The sequence below is a fragment of the Eumetopias jubatus genome, unplaced genomic scaffold, assembly GCF_037043125.1.
Source record: "Eumetopias jubatus isolate StellerSeaLion01/CBP00866 unplaced genomic scaffold, mEumJub1_p1.0 scaffold_10, whole genome shotgun sequence".
Taxonomy (NCBI): Eukaryota; Metazoa; Chordata; class Mammalia; order Carnivora; family Otariidae; genus Eumetopias; species Eumetopias jubatus.
Genome location: NW_028274816.1, coordinates 119,187,161 through 119,201,540, shown reverse-complemented (window position 1 = coordinate 119,201,540; position 14,380 = coordinate 119,187,161). Strand labels below are relative to the sequence as shown.

Below are 14,380 nucleotides of genomic sequence, written 5' to 3'. Positions count from 1 at the left end.
AGGGCTAAAGTTATTTTATAAGGAAATTAACATTATGATAGCCTAAGTATATTTTAAGGGAAAAGAAAAAGAGCCAGGCAATCTTTCTCAGCTTCTAGTGGAGAAAATCCAGGAACTATAAGGTACCATATTTCTTAGATACTTGTTTCTGTTCTGAGACCCAAACAAAAATCAATGACATTTTCCAACTTCATTAACATTAGCCTACTTTTGATTGGTATCCTGGTTGGGCTACTTTAGAATAAATGGTAGAGTTATATAGAGGACAAAAGTTACCCAAGAGATGGGAAGTATAATTAAAAAAAAAAAAAAAAAAAACAGTGGAGAGAAAAGAATTGAAAGATCTTGATTAGTCTGTATCCTTCTGGGATATTATCGTTTGTGAGCTTGTCTATGTTTTTCCTTCTCTTTTACAAGCTCCTTAAGGACTTCCTCATCTTTTCATCTTCCACTGCTTCTAGTACATTGTAACATAGAAAACATTCTGTAAATATTTGTGGATTCAAACTGCATTGAAAGCAAAGGAGGTATTTCAGCTGGGCCCCATTTGGAGGAAGAGGAAGGGGTCAAGGGATTGTCATAAGAAATAAGCAGGCCTACTGAACACTAAGGGAACAGCAGATAAGGCCAGATGGATTGTGGCACTAAATGGGAGATGAGTTTTGTGAGCTAAAACTGAAAAAGTTGTGCTAAAACTGGAGGGGGCCATGGATATAAAGGAAGGAAATTCAACTTAAGGGGGAATCATTACGTAGTTTTAATCCCAGGAGTGGCCTCATCAAATGGTCCTTTAAGAAGATGCACCTCACCTGTGCTCTAGGAGCTGTATTAGGAGTTTGAGAGTCTGGAGGCGGAGAGGTGCTTTAGGAGGTTTTGTTGGAGTCCATGCCTGCCAAGGGAAGGTTAGTAGCAAAGGTAACTGAAAGGGAAGGATGAATGGGACAGGCGTGTGGCAAGTAGACCTCCTGGTTCTGCTTTCATACTCAGGTATTGGTAATAAATAGTGGTTTTACCTTTGAAATTAAATTGTTGGTCATCTTGCTGCCCAGTTTTTGGGTTTTGAGGTTTTTTTGTTTTTTTGCCAAACTTTTGCTGTCTTATCAGCGTCTTAGCTGCTTGTCTAACCAGTCTTGAAGCATGTTGATGTTAGTTGTCTAAACATTCCAGAGAATCAGATGAATAGTACATAGGTCACTAAAGAGTTTGGGTTGCTAAATAATTACTGGAGTAAGTCATGTTTGTCAGTACTGTTCTTAATTTAGTTTTTAATTGGTTTTCAAGGTAACCTTTATACATCCTATACATTTATTCCTGTCTATTTGGTTATCTTAGTTGGGACCTTGGCAAACTTGCAGTTCTTGTGTTGTCGTTTGACAGAGGGAAACAGGACAGGGTGGTGAAGGGGTTTGCATAGAACTTTACAGTTAATTTATGGCTGAACTGGAAAAAAGAAAATATAACTTGAGTTTCAGGTTTTTACTTAGCCGCTAAGCCGTATTGGTAATTGTAATCTTTAAGTCTGATTTGGAGAAGTCTTGACAAGTTGATTACTTAAATGCATTGGTTCTAAGTTTATAAATCTTAGTATGTGTGAGTAGCTTTTTAAAAAAGTGATACTACCAAATTTCGACTTGCATTTTAAACATCTTATCCAGGTAACACACAGCTTAACTAATATATCTTGTGTGCAGTTCAGAAAAGCTGTTCACTATTCAAGCCTCTCTTTGGGTGTGGGCGTGCTTGTCGGCAGTAGAATTTGCTAACAGTTCAAATCCTCTACAAAGCTATAAATCACATATAACCAGATGGATATCCAACTAGAACTTTGTAAACCACTTTACACAATTATTTTTAATTAAAAATATTTTAGAGCTAAAAGACTCTAAATTTGGTTTTTAGCCTTTTTCCTGGGAAGAGGGTGTTATACAACAGAAAAATGCAAGGACACACAAATTTGGCATATAATTCCTGGATTTCACTAGATTCCTTAAAGATTATTCAAAACCCTCTTCAGATACTTTGACTCCCAAATTGAGTCTTTCCCACTCAGACTTTTTCTTCCTTGAATTTTCCCATTTTCTTTCCCTCCAGTCTTATAGAAAGAAGTTTCTCTTCCTTTTCAAAGCAGATCCTTTTTGCTACCTTCCTTTGTTAATCTCATTCCCTCAGAAACTTTGTTTTATCAGTTAGTAAGTATATCTTTTCTGTCCTAAACCTTTCTCTGTACGGGTCCAAGAGTTTCTCTTCCTCTTGACACTGTTTACTCAGAGATGAGCATTTTCAGAAGCAGTGAGCTTTTTTTGTTAATCCTCATTCTGATCACCTTTTCTAAAGCATTAGATACTGGTAACTACTTCCTTTCTGAAATGTGGTCCTTCCTTAGTTATCACTCAATTATAACTAACTCCCTTGGTTTTCAGTGGCCATTCCTTACTCAGTTTTCACCATAAGAATTCTCCAAGTTGCCCTTTGGTGTCTTCTCCCTATATATGCACATTGCCTTAGCTATTTCATTCATAACCAGGGCATAATTTAATTTTTTTTTTACCTTTATTTAAAAGAGCCTCGCTAGGGGAGCCTGGGTGGCTCAGTCATTAAGGGTCTGCCTTCGGCTCAGGTCATGATCCCAGGGTCCTGGGATGGAGCCCTTCATCGGGCTCCCTGCTCAGCGGGGAGCCTGCTTTTCTCTCTCCCTCTGCAGTTCCTCCTGCTTGTGCTCTCTCTCTGTCAAATAAATACAATCTTTAAAAAAAAAAAGATTGTATTTATTTGACAGAGAGAGACAGTGAGAGAGGGAACACACACACACACACACACACACATCTCTCTCTCTCTCCAAAAGAATTGACAGGGAGGACTCAAACAGATACTCGTACACCAATGTTCTTAGCAGCATTACTCACAATAGCCAAAAGATAGAAACAACCCAAGTGTCCATCAACAGATGAGTAGATAAACAAAATGTGGTATGTACATAAAATGGAGTATTATTCAGCCATAACAAGGAAAGAAATGCTGATACCTGCTACAACATGGATGAATCTTGAAAACATTATGTTAAGTGAAATAAGCCACATACAGAAAGGACACTTATCTCGTATGATTCTACTTAATCTGAGGTAGCTAGAATAGGCAAATTCATAGAGACAAAAAGTAGTGACCACCAGGGGTTGGGGGAGGGAGTGATGCGGAGTTATTGTTTAATGGGTATAGAGTCTTTATTAGGGATGATGAAAAAGTTCTGGAAATGGATCGTGGTGATAGTGGTACAACATCATGAGTGAACTTAATGCTACAAACTATACACTTAAAACTGGTTAAAATGGTAAAATTTTGTGATGTGTATTTTACCACAATTAATAATCTCTGCCTTCATATAGTATTGAAAGGAAATTCAAAGGTCCTCCACAGTCTGCTTCTCTAATCCTATATCCAACCTTAAATCATTTCTCTAAACACATAGCTCTGGCCTCAGAGCTTTCTCTCAAACTGTAGTTTGACTCTCTTTGAGGTTCAGCTTAAAAGATACCTTCACAAAACTCCGTGAGCTGTAACCCATCGAATTAATCTTTTTCTTTTCATCTCTGTTAGTATTTTGGACCTCTCCCAGCACTTAGCACGTTCTGTCCGATATTAGAGTTAGTTGCTTGCATGCATGTCTTCAACAAGACCGTGAGCTGCTTCAATTCCTCCATGTAGTAGGTACTCAATAAATGTTCGCTGAATTGAATCTAATCCAGCCTTCTCGTATTATGGATGGATAAATTGGAATCTAGAGAAGCCACTCAGTGACAGGACCAGGACTAGTTTCAAGGTCTTTTGTTGTCTAGTTAAAAAATTTTCTCCCTTTGCTAACATGCTGTCATGCATCCTATGGAAGTTCAGTCTGTATTGATATTCAGTATTGTACTATAGAACAAATGGCAGGACCCTGTTTACACTTCTTTTGTTTATGTAAAAAATTACATGTTTTATTTGAAATCATTGTATATATTAAATAATCCTGATATGTTTTTGTTCTGTTCTCAGCTTCATGTTCCCTGTTGCAGGTGGAATGAGACCCCCTCAAGGTATGTGAAAGCTGAAGTTTTAAACTTTTCACTTTCATGTTTCTGAACTTGGGAATTAAGTGGATAAAAAAGTCTTGTTGCTGCTAAATAGAGTAAAATTTTCTTGCAGTCTTAAACCTATATATATGCCAGCTATTCTTAAAATTTCTCAAAAATTGTGTAATTCTAGATTGTTAGCTCCAAAGGGCAGAAGCTATGTCTGCCTTATGCTTGTCAGTATCTGCAGCACCCAGCGTACTGATAGAAAATTATAGGGTCTCTGTGGGTGTTTGTTGAACCCTTTAATTATTTTATACTACCATGTTTTCTCTATATGATTTGGTCTTATGTATGTAAGAGAGCATATATTCTGATACAGTATAAATTATTTCTTAAGTCTCAGTTTTATTCTTTTCAGTTTCTTTACTGGGTATATCCCTTCTGTTTCAGACGAGGGCCTACCAGTATCACTTCTAGCTGTGTCTTTAGGGCAACTGTAGTGAAGGGATACAATCTTGACTCAATGCCACTGTGCCACTGGGACACAACATTGAAGAAAGAATGTGTCTGCCTTTCTCTTCTTTCTGCTCACACCCTGACACATACCAATCTGCTTCTGAAAACTGTCCCTTCTCAGAAAGCCAGTGTTGATTGCTTATGGTGGAATTGCTAGAGAAACAGAGACTCCCAGGTCACCAATAGAGATGAAAGATAAAGAGTGGCTCAGTAGCAGGTGGTCACTGGCTCATACTGACTTTGTCTCCATTTGTAATCAGTGATGGAGGTTGAGTTTCAAGTAAATTTTTCCAAGGGTCAGTTGTATTATTTTCATTGTGCTGACATTTATGCATTATTTAAGCTGTCTGTAATTAGATGTGTCCCAGATTTAGACCAAATGGTTTGAGATCCTTTTCTTTAGGAAGGCGTTACAGAATTATTCATTATTGTGGCTCAAGATTTTGCATTTTTATAAAACTTTCAAGTAAAAATCTGCATTTAGAGCAAGAAGAGAGCCCAAAAGTTTGCCTGATATTTTTTCTTCTGGAATTTGGAATTGTTTTTGAGATTTTTTTCTTTTTACAAAGTCTGTTAGTGTGGACTTTTTGATCATTACAAGGCTTTAAATTATGCATGGATTATTTCTGAAAGCATATACAAGAACCTGACAACAAGAGTAACCACAAGATCATGAGTAGGTAAACAGGAAACAAGAGAGAGATGAGAGTTTTCACTGTGCATACTTTCATGCCTTTAAATGTTGTACCAAATACCTGAGTTACCCATTCAAGAATTAAATAAAACTAATCCAAATGAACAAAATTTTAGGTCCAAAGGGTCAAGAGGGAAAACATGTAAGTTCCATCCGGGTAAGGACCTGGTTTTGTAGACTACCGTGTCCCTAGAATGGTGCCTGACAAGGAGTAGGCCCTCAAATGTTTGAATAAATGATTGAATGAATAAATGAATGCCACTAATAATGTTACCTGTAAATATGGATGTTCATGCTTCTGAAATTAAACTGTGTATAAATAACCTTTAAGGTACACAGAACTCACAAGGTAAACGTGGTATACTTTACCAGACTTTTAATTTTTTTAAATCAAAATTTGATTAAAAGCTCCTTATAGTAGAACCAACATAGATGTAATAAAGTGCAAAATTAAGTTGAAATTTGTGTTCAGGCCATGTAGGGATTTTGTTTTGTTCACAGTTGTATACCAACTCTCTAGAACTGTGCCTAAAATATAGTAGGCACTTAGTGTTTATTAAATTCCCAAAGGTATATATCTTTAGTCTTCTCCACTCTTGGGAATACTTCATTGGAAAAGTTTGGGAGTTCTTTTACTCTAAATCATGTTTTCATGATAGTTCTCCTGCCATTGCATTATATACTTTCCATGCTGATGGCTATTTAGTGGTAAATGTTATATTAACTATTCATTTAAGGAAAGAGAAGAGGAATACCATTTCTTCAAGCATATTAGGTATTAAACCGTTTGACAGATAAGAAACTGAGGCACAGGGGTGCCTGGGTGGCTCAGTCATTAAGCGTCTGCCTTCGGCTCAGGTCATGATCCCAGAGTCCTGGGATCGAGCCCCGCATCGGGCTCCCTGCTCAGCCAGGAGCCTGCTTCTCCCTCTCCTGCTCCCCCTGCTTGTGTTCCCTCTCTAGCTGTCTCTCTCTCTGTGTCAAATAAATAAATAAAATCTTAAAAAAAAAAAAAAAGAAACTGAGGCACAGGGGCACCAGGGTGGCTCAGTTGTTAAGTGTCTGCCTTTGGCTCAGGTCATGATCCCAGGATCCTGGGATCGAGCCCCGCATCAGGCTCCAGTCCCGCATCAGGCTCCAGTCCCGCATCGGGCTCCCTGCTCCACTGGAAGCCTGCTTCTCCCTCTTCCGCTCCCCCTGCTCGTGTTCCCTCTCTCGCTGTGTCTCTCTGTGTCAAATAAATAAATAAAATCTTAAAAAAAAAAAAAAAGGAAACAGGCACAGAAGTTAAGCAAGTCCCAAAGGTACTAAGTGACATTTCTTATTGGCATCCACAGTTCATGCTATTAGTATATATGTTATTGTATAGTTACATGCTGCTGCATAAAAAAGTACTCCAAAACTTAAAAAATACACATTTTATTATTTCACATTGTATCCACAGATCAGGTATCTGGGAATGGCTTCACTGGGTGGTTTTGGCTCAGGACCAAAGAGATTGCAGTAAAGATGTCAACCAGGGCTGTAAGCATCTTAAGGTTAGTTAGGGCTGGGTGATCTGTTTCCAAGATGGCTCACTCATACAGATGACAAATTTGTGCTGCCTTTTGGCAAGAGGGTTCCAGTTCCATGCCATATGGATTCTTCATAGGACCTTGAGTATTCTTACCATGTGGCAGTAGCTTTCTCCGGAGCAAGTGATGGAAGAGAGCAAGGAAGCAGCCTTGGAAGTTATACACGGTCATTTCCACTATATTCTATCGGTTATACTGGTTAGCCCTATTCAGTGTGGGAGGAATGACAAGGGAATGAGTACCAAGAGGCGGAGATTGCTGGGGTCCATCTTGAAGGCCAAGTATCACAATTAGGCTATCCTGTCCATTTTTTAAGTTGCACAAAAATTCTGTAGAAAAGTTATTATTATCTTCACTTTACAAATGAAGTTTTATAACTTGCCCAAGATCACATAGCTAAGTAACTGATGGAAGTGGAATTCATACTCAGGTCTGTCTGTCTCCACGGCCTGTGCTTTTTCCACTAAACTGTGCTGCCTCCCAGGTAACAAGTCCTTCATGTACTTATGGTTTTAAGAAAATAAACTTTAAAATACATTGACTTTAGGGGCACCTGGGTGGCTCAGTTGGTTAAGCATCTGATTCTTGATTATGGCTCTGGTCGTGATCTTGGGGTCGTCAGATCAAGCTCCGTGTTGGGCTCTGTGCTGGGTGTGGAGCCTGCTTGGGATTTTCTCCATCCCTCTGCCCCTCCCAAGCTCGCGTGCACACACACACTCTCTCAAAAAAATTTTTTTTTAATAAAAAATAAATACATTGACTTTAATGACACCTTTGTTTTTCAGCAGGACTGATGCCAATGCAGCAGCAAGGATTTCCTATGGTCTCTGTCATGCAGCCTAATATGCAAGGCATGCTAGGAATGAATTATAGTTCTCAAATGTCCCAAGGACCTATTGCCATGCAGGTACTTGCCTCTTTAACCAATTGTTTACAAAGTTATTGTTTGTTGTTATGTGTTACATACTAAGAGTTACGTACCAGGAGCTTAATATTATATTTGGAAATGTCTGCATCTTAGGTGGCTTCCTTCAAAATAGAATAATGTTCATAAGAATGGGGGAAGATAAATCATGTAAGGAAAATCTGGTGGTGACTATATTTGATTTCTGGCTTAGAAGAATTTTAGAATGACATCTTGGAAAGTTCAGGGACCTGATGCCATGAAGAAGCATTGTTAGAAGTAACATTGTTCTCATGAAAGGAGCAGTGTCATTGTTTGGAAGACTTAGAGCCTTCTTTATATTGAAATATGTAATCCCCATAACTTTTTAAAGAGGTAGTGTCTCCATTTTTCTGAGAAGGAATCTGCAGCTTTGTGAGGATGCTTAAAGAGCATAGGAAGCCAGGATTTGAACCTAAGTCTCGAATAAGTCTGTTTTATCCAAATTAATACATTGAATTCTGTCTCAGTTGAATAGTTTAAAGCAGTGGAATGACACAGTCAGATTTGTATTTCAAAAAGATCATCCTGACTGCTGACTAGAGAAGGATTGGAGGGAGAGAGGAGGGAAAAGTAGATAGAAGGAGAATCATTAAAAGGCTGATGTAGTTAGAGCAGGTGAGATGTTGACTGATTAAAGCAAATAATGTTACATTTTAATTTTAGAATTGGTGAATGAAATTGATAGTATCACGATTTAGTAAGCACTGCCTAAGATGGGCTTCTTCCATTTTGGATCTCTCTGTCTTTGTAAATTGTCTTCTTTAGCTATGATATCCATTTAAACCAAGTAGCCAAGTAAACTGAATCCAGGAATCAGGTCTTTGAATGGCTGAATCCAAAGTGTTACGGTAATTTTTTTTTTTTTTAAAATAAACATATTGGGGGCATCTTGGTGCATTTGGTTAAGCGTCCAACTCTTGGTTTCTGCTCAGGTCATGATCTGAGTCGTGGAATCCAGCCCTATGTTGGGCTCCATGCTCAACACGGAATGAGCTTGAGACTCACTCTCACTTTCTCTCTCTCTCCCCCTCCCCCCTCCCTCCACCCCCTCTCCCCCCTCTCCCCCCTCTCTCCCCTCTCTCCCCCTCCCCCCTCTCCCTCTGCCCCTCCCCCCACACCGTCTCTTTAAAATGAATAAATAAATCTATTCATTCACAAATAAGCCAGAACCAAGACTTTCCATACTGTTAATAAATATTATAATGGCATATATTTTGTTTTTGCTAATTATTTAAAATTTTCTATGTGTGTTTTATCATGTATACAAATATATTAGTATAGTAACACGTATATAATTTAGAAATACGTAATATTCAGCATTTACAATCAGAATTTAAGTTGAAACTATTGTCATGTTGAAGCCATTTAAGCAAATAAAGTTTCTGTGTTGTGTGTAAAGATTTGGGAGAACTTCCAGAATCATTCTTTATTCATTGCCAGTAAAAGAAGAAATGGGACTAAATTGAGCTTTTGTAGGTTTTAAATCCATGTTACTCAGCTTTTGCTATGTTACATAAATAGCAATCCCAAAATCTCTGACTTAGAAAAACAAAAGTTTATTTTTTCATTTGTGATACATGTCCTTTGTGGGTTGGCTGTGACTCCGATCCATGTTCTCTTTATCCTGAGACCCTTACCTGGGACATCCCAGACTCTTGACATAAGGAAAAGAGATGGACAAACACTGTTACAACTTTTAAAGCTTCCTCTCAGAGGTGGCATTTATCAGTTACTTCTACTCACCAAAGTAATGTGGTCAAAACAAACAGCAGTAGGGGAAGAATATACCAGGAAGAATGCACATCACATAGGAATGTATAATCTTTGAGTAAAGACAGCAAATAGCTGGAAACAGTCTACCATAGAATGCAATGTTGTTGTTGTTTATTGAAGTATAGTTAATATACAGTGTTATATTAGTTTCAGGTGTACAATATAATGATTAACCAATTCTATATATTACTCAGTGCTCATCAAGATAAGTATACTCTTGATCCCCTTTTTTTCACCCCCCCTTCCATCCACCTCCATCTGGCACACACTAGTTCTCTCAAGAGTTTGTTTCTTGGTTTCTCTCTTTCTCTCTCTCTCTTTTTTCGGTTCCCTTGTTTTGTTTCTTAAATTCCACATATGAGTGAAATCATATAGTGTTTGTCTTTCTCTGAGTGACTTATTTCACTGTGTCATGGCAAATGGCAAGATCTCATTCTTTTTTATGGCTGAGTCATACTCCATTATATATATGTATATATATGGCACATCTTCTTTAGCCATTCATCTTTTCATAGACACTTGGTTTGTTTCCACATCTTGGCTATTATAAATAATGCAGCAATAAACATAGTACATAGTGTTTTCGTTTTCTTTTTTTTTGTTGTTAAAGATTTTATTTATTTATTTGAGAGGGAGAGCATGAGTTGTGGGCAGAGGGAGAGGGAGAAGCAGACTCCCCACTGAGCAGGGAGCCTGATGTGCAGCTCAATCACAGGACCTCGAGATGATGACCTGAGCTGAAGGCAGACGCTTAACTGACTGAGCCACCCAGGTGCCCTGTGTTTTCATTTTCTTTGGGTAAATACCTAGTAGTGGAATTACTGGATCATATGTAATTCTATTTTTAATTTTTTGAGGACCCTCCATACTGTTTTCCAGTGACTGTAGCAGTTTGAATTCCACCAAAGATGCATGAGGGTTCCTTTTTCTCCACATCCTTGCCAACACTTGTTATTTCTTGTGTTTTTTACTTTAGCCATTCTGACTGGTGTGAGGTGTTATCTTTGTAATTTTGATTTGCATTTCCGTGATGATGAGTGATATTGAGCATCTTTTCATGTGTCTTTTGGCCATCTGATGTCTTCCTTGGAAAAATGTCTATTCAGGTCCCATCTTTAATCACCTTGTTTGTGTTTTTGGTGTTGAATTATATATATTGAATAGATAGATAAATATTGAATTATTTTGGATATTAACCCCTTATTGAATACATTATTTACAAATACCTTCTCCCATTCAGTAGGTTGCCTTTTTGTTTTGTTGATGATTTCCTTTGCTGTGCACAAGCATTTTATTTTGGTGTAGTCCCAATAGTTTAATTTTGCTTTTGTTTCCCTTGTCTGAGGAGACATATCTAGAAAAATGTTTCTATGGCCAATGTCAAAGAAATTACAGCCTGTGTTTTCTTCTAGGAGTTTTATAATTTCAGGTCTCACATTTAGGTCTTTAATTTTGAGTTTATTTTTGTGTATGGTATAAGAAAGTGGCCCAATTTCATTATTTTGCATGTAGTTGTCCAGTTTTCCTAGCACCATTAGTTGAAGAGGCTGTCTTCTTCCCCATTGTATGTTCTTGCCTCTCTTTTATTGTAGATTAATTGACCATATAAGTGTGGATTTATTTCTAGGCTCTCTATCCTCTTCCATTGATCTGTGTGTCCTTATTTTTGTGCCAATACCATATTGTTGGGGTTTTTTTTTTTTTTTTTTTTAGATTTCATTTATTTGAGAGAGATTGAGAGAAAGAGAGCATGAGCAGGGAGAAGGGCAGAGGGAGAGGAAGAAGCGGACTCCGCACTGAGCAGGGAGCCTGATGCCAAGCTCGATCCCAGGACCCTGAGATCATGACCTGAGCAGAAGGCAGACACTTAACCAACTGAACCAGCCAGGCGCCCCAGTACCATATTGTTTTGATTACTACAGCTTTGTAGTATATCTTGAAATCTGGGATGGTGATAACCTCCAGCTTTCTCAAGATTGCTTTGGCTATTCAAGCTCTTTTGTGATTCCATACAAATTTTAGTATTATTTGTTCTAGTTCTGTAAAAAATGTTGTTGGTATTTTGATAGGGATTGCATTGAATCTGTAGGTTGCTTTGGGTAATATGAATATTTTAACAATATTAATTCTTCCAGTCCATGAGCATGAACTGTCTTTCCATTTGTGTCATCTTCAGTCTCTTTCATCAATATCTTATAGTTTTCAGAGTAGAGGTCTTTTGACTCCTTGGTTCAATTTATTCCTAGGTATTTTATGACTTTTAGTGTAATTATAAATGGGATTGTTTTCTTAATTTCTCTTTCTGCTACTTCCATTATTAGTGTATAGAAATGCAACAGATTTCTGTTTATTAATTTTGTATCCTGAAACTTTACTAAATTCATTTATCAATTCTGATAGTCTTTTGGTAGTCTTTAGGGTTTCCTACTTATAGTATCATGTCATCTGCAAATACTGACAGTTTTACTTCCTTATCATTTAGGATGCCTTTTATTTCTTTTTCTTGTCTGATGGCTGTGGCTAAGACTTCCAGTACTATGTTGAATTAAAGTGGTGAGAATGGATATCCTTGTCTTGTTCCTAGTGTTAGAGGAAAAGCTCTCAGTTTTTCACTATTGAGTATAATGTTAGCTGTTTGTTTTTTATATACAGCTTTTACTGTATTGAGGTATGTTCCCTCTAAACCCATTTTGTTGAGTTTTTAATCATGAATGGATATTGTATTTTGTCAAGTCCTTTGCCCACATCTACTGAAATTATCACACAGTTCTTATCCTTTCTCTTGTTAATGTGATATATCAATGCTGATTGCAAATATTGAGCCACCCACCCTTGCATCCCTAAAATAAATCCCACTTGATATGGTGAATGATTTTTTTTAATGTATTGTTGGATTTGGTTTGCTGATATTTTGTTGAGGATTTTTACATCTATATTTCTCAGTGATACTGGCCTATAGTTTTCTTTTTTTGTAGTGTCTGTCTGGTTTTGGTATGAGGGTAATAATGCTGGCCTTGTAGAATGAATTTGGAAGCTTTCATTCCTATGCTATTTTTTGGACTAGTTTGAGAAGACTAGGCATTAACTTTTCTTTATTTTTTTTTATTTTATTTATTTATTTTGACAGAGAGAGAGACACAGCAAACGAGAGAGAACACAAGCAGGGGGAGTGGGAGAGGGAGAAGCAGGCTTCCCACTGAGTAGGGAGCCTGATGCGGGGCTCGATCCCGGGACTCCAGGATCATGACCTGAGCCGAAGGCAGACGCTTAACGACTGAGCCACCCAGGCGCCCCCATTAACTTTTCTTTAAATGTTTGGTAGAATTCGCCTATGAAAGCATCTGGTCCTGGACTTTTGTTTTTTGGGAATTTTTTTTTTTTTTAAAAGATCTTATTTATTTGACAGAGAGAGACAGCGAGAGCAGGAACACAAGCAGGGGGAGTGGGAGAGGGAGAAGCAGGCTTCCCGCTGAGCAGGGAGCCCGATGTGGGACTCGATCCCAGGACCCTGGGATCATGACCAGAGCTGAAGGCAGATGCTTAACGACTGAGCCACCCAGGTGCCCATGTTTTTTGGGAATTTTTTGATTATTGATTCAGTTTCATTGCTATCAGTGTGTTCAGATTTTCTATTTCTTCCTCATTCAGTTTTGGAATATTACATATTCCTAGGAATTTATCCATTTCTTCTGGGTTGTCCAGTTTGTTGGTATATAATTTTTCATTGTATTCTCTTATAATCTTTTGTATTTCTGTGGTATTTGTTATTTCTCCTTCATTTCTGGTTTTACTTATTTGAATCCTTTTTTTCTTGAGTCTGGCTAAAGGTTTATCAATTTTGTTTTTCTTTACGAAGAACCAACTCCTGGGGCACCTGGGTGGCTCAGTTGGTTAAGCGACTGCCTTCGGCTCAGGTCATGATCCCAGGGTCCTGGGATCGAGCCCCGCATCGGGCTCCCTGCTCAGCGGGAAGCCTGCTTCTTCCGTTCCCACTCCCCCTGCTTGTGTTCCCTCTCTCGCTGTTTCTCTCTCTGTCAGATAAAGAAAGTCTTTAAAAAAACAAACAAAAAAAAAAAACAAAGAACCAACTCCTGGTATCATTGATCTGTTCTTTTTTTTTTTTTTTATAGTCTATTTCATTTACTCCTGCAATCTTTATTATTTCCTTCTACTGGCTTTGGGCTTTGTTTTTTGTGTGTGTGTTTTTGTTTGTTTGTTTGTTTTTCCTAGTTCCTTCAGGTGTAAGATTAGATTCTTTATTTGAGATTTTTCTGAGATAGGACTGTATTGTTATAATCTTCCCTCATAGAACAGCTTTTGTTGCATCTCAAAGATTTTGGACCATTGTATTTTCATTTTCATTTGTCTCCATATATTTTGAGATTTCCTCTTTGATTTCTTGGTTGACCCATTCATTGTTTAGTAGCATGTTATTTGTGTTCTTTCCAGATATTTTCTTGTGGTTGATTTCTAGTTTCATCCTGTTGTGGTTGGAAAAAACGCGTAATATGATTTCAGTTTTTTAAAATTTATTGAGACTTGTGGACTAAGATGTCATCTATCATGGAGAATGTTGCATGTGCACTTGAAAAGAATGTGTAGTCCACTGTTTTGGGGTGGAATGGTCTGAATATATCTTAGGTCCATCTGATCTGCTGTGTCATTCAAACATGATCTCTCCATTGATGTAAGTTGAGTGTTAAAGTCTCTTACTGTTGTTGTATTACTGTCAATTTTTCTCTTTATGCCTGTTAATATTTGCTTTATGTATGTATCCTATGTTGGGTGTATAGATATTGATAATTGTTATGTCCTCTTGTTGTCCTTT

General features: G+C 37.7%; 1 protein-coding gene across 12 annotated transcripts in view; it reads left to right on the top strand.

Moving 5' to 3' along the window:
- SYNRG (synergin gamma) overlaps positions 1-14,380 on the top strand; it is a 79,453-nt gene that overhangs the window by 2,064 nt on the left and 63,009 nt on the right. For 9 of the 12 annotated variants that reach the window (XR_003610275.2, XR_003610276.2, XM_028109148.2 and 6 more), the window contains exons 2-3: positions 4,030-4,070; positions 7,619-7,740. Coding sequence is in view for 10 of the 12 variants with exons in the window: in XM_028109148.2 (XP_027964949.1) it covers positions 4,030-4,070; positions 7,619-7,740 (163 nt within the window). In the remaining 2 variants the exon portion in view is untranslated. The remainder of the gene's footprint in view (positions 1-4,029; positions 4,071-7,618; positions 7,741-14,380) is intronic. The other 3 variants (XM_028109144.2, XM_028109141.2, XM_028109150.2) reach the window with 1 other exon arrangement.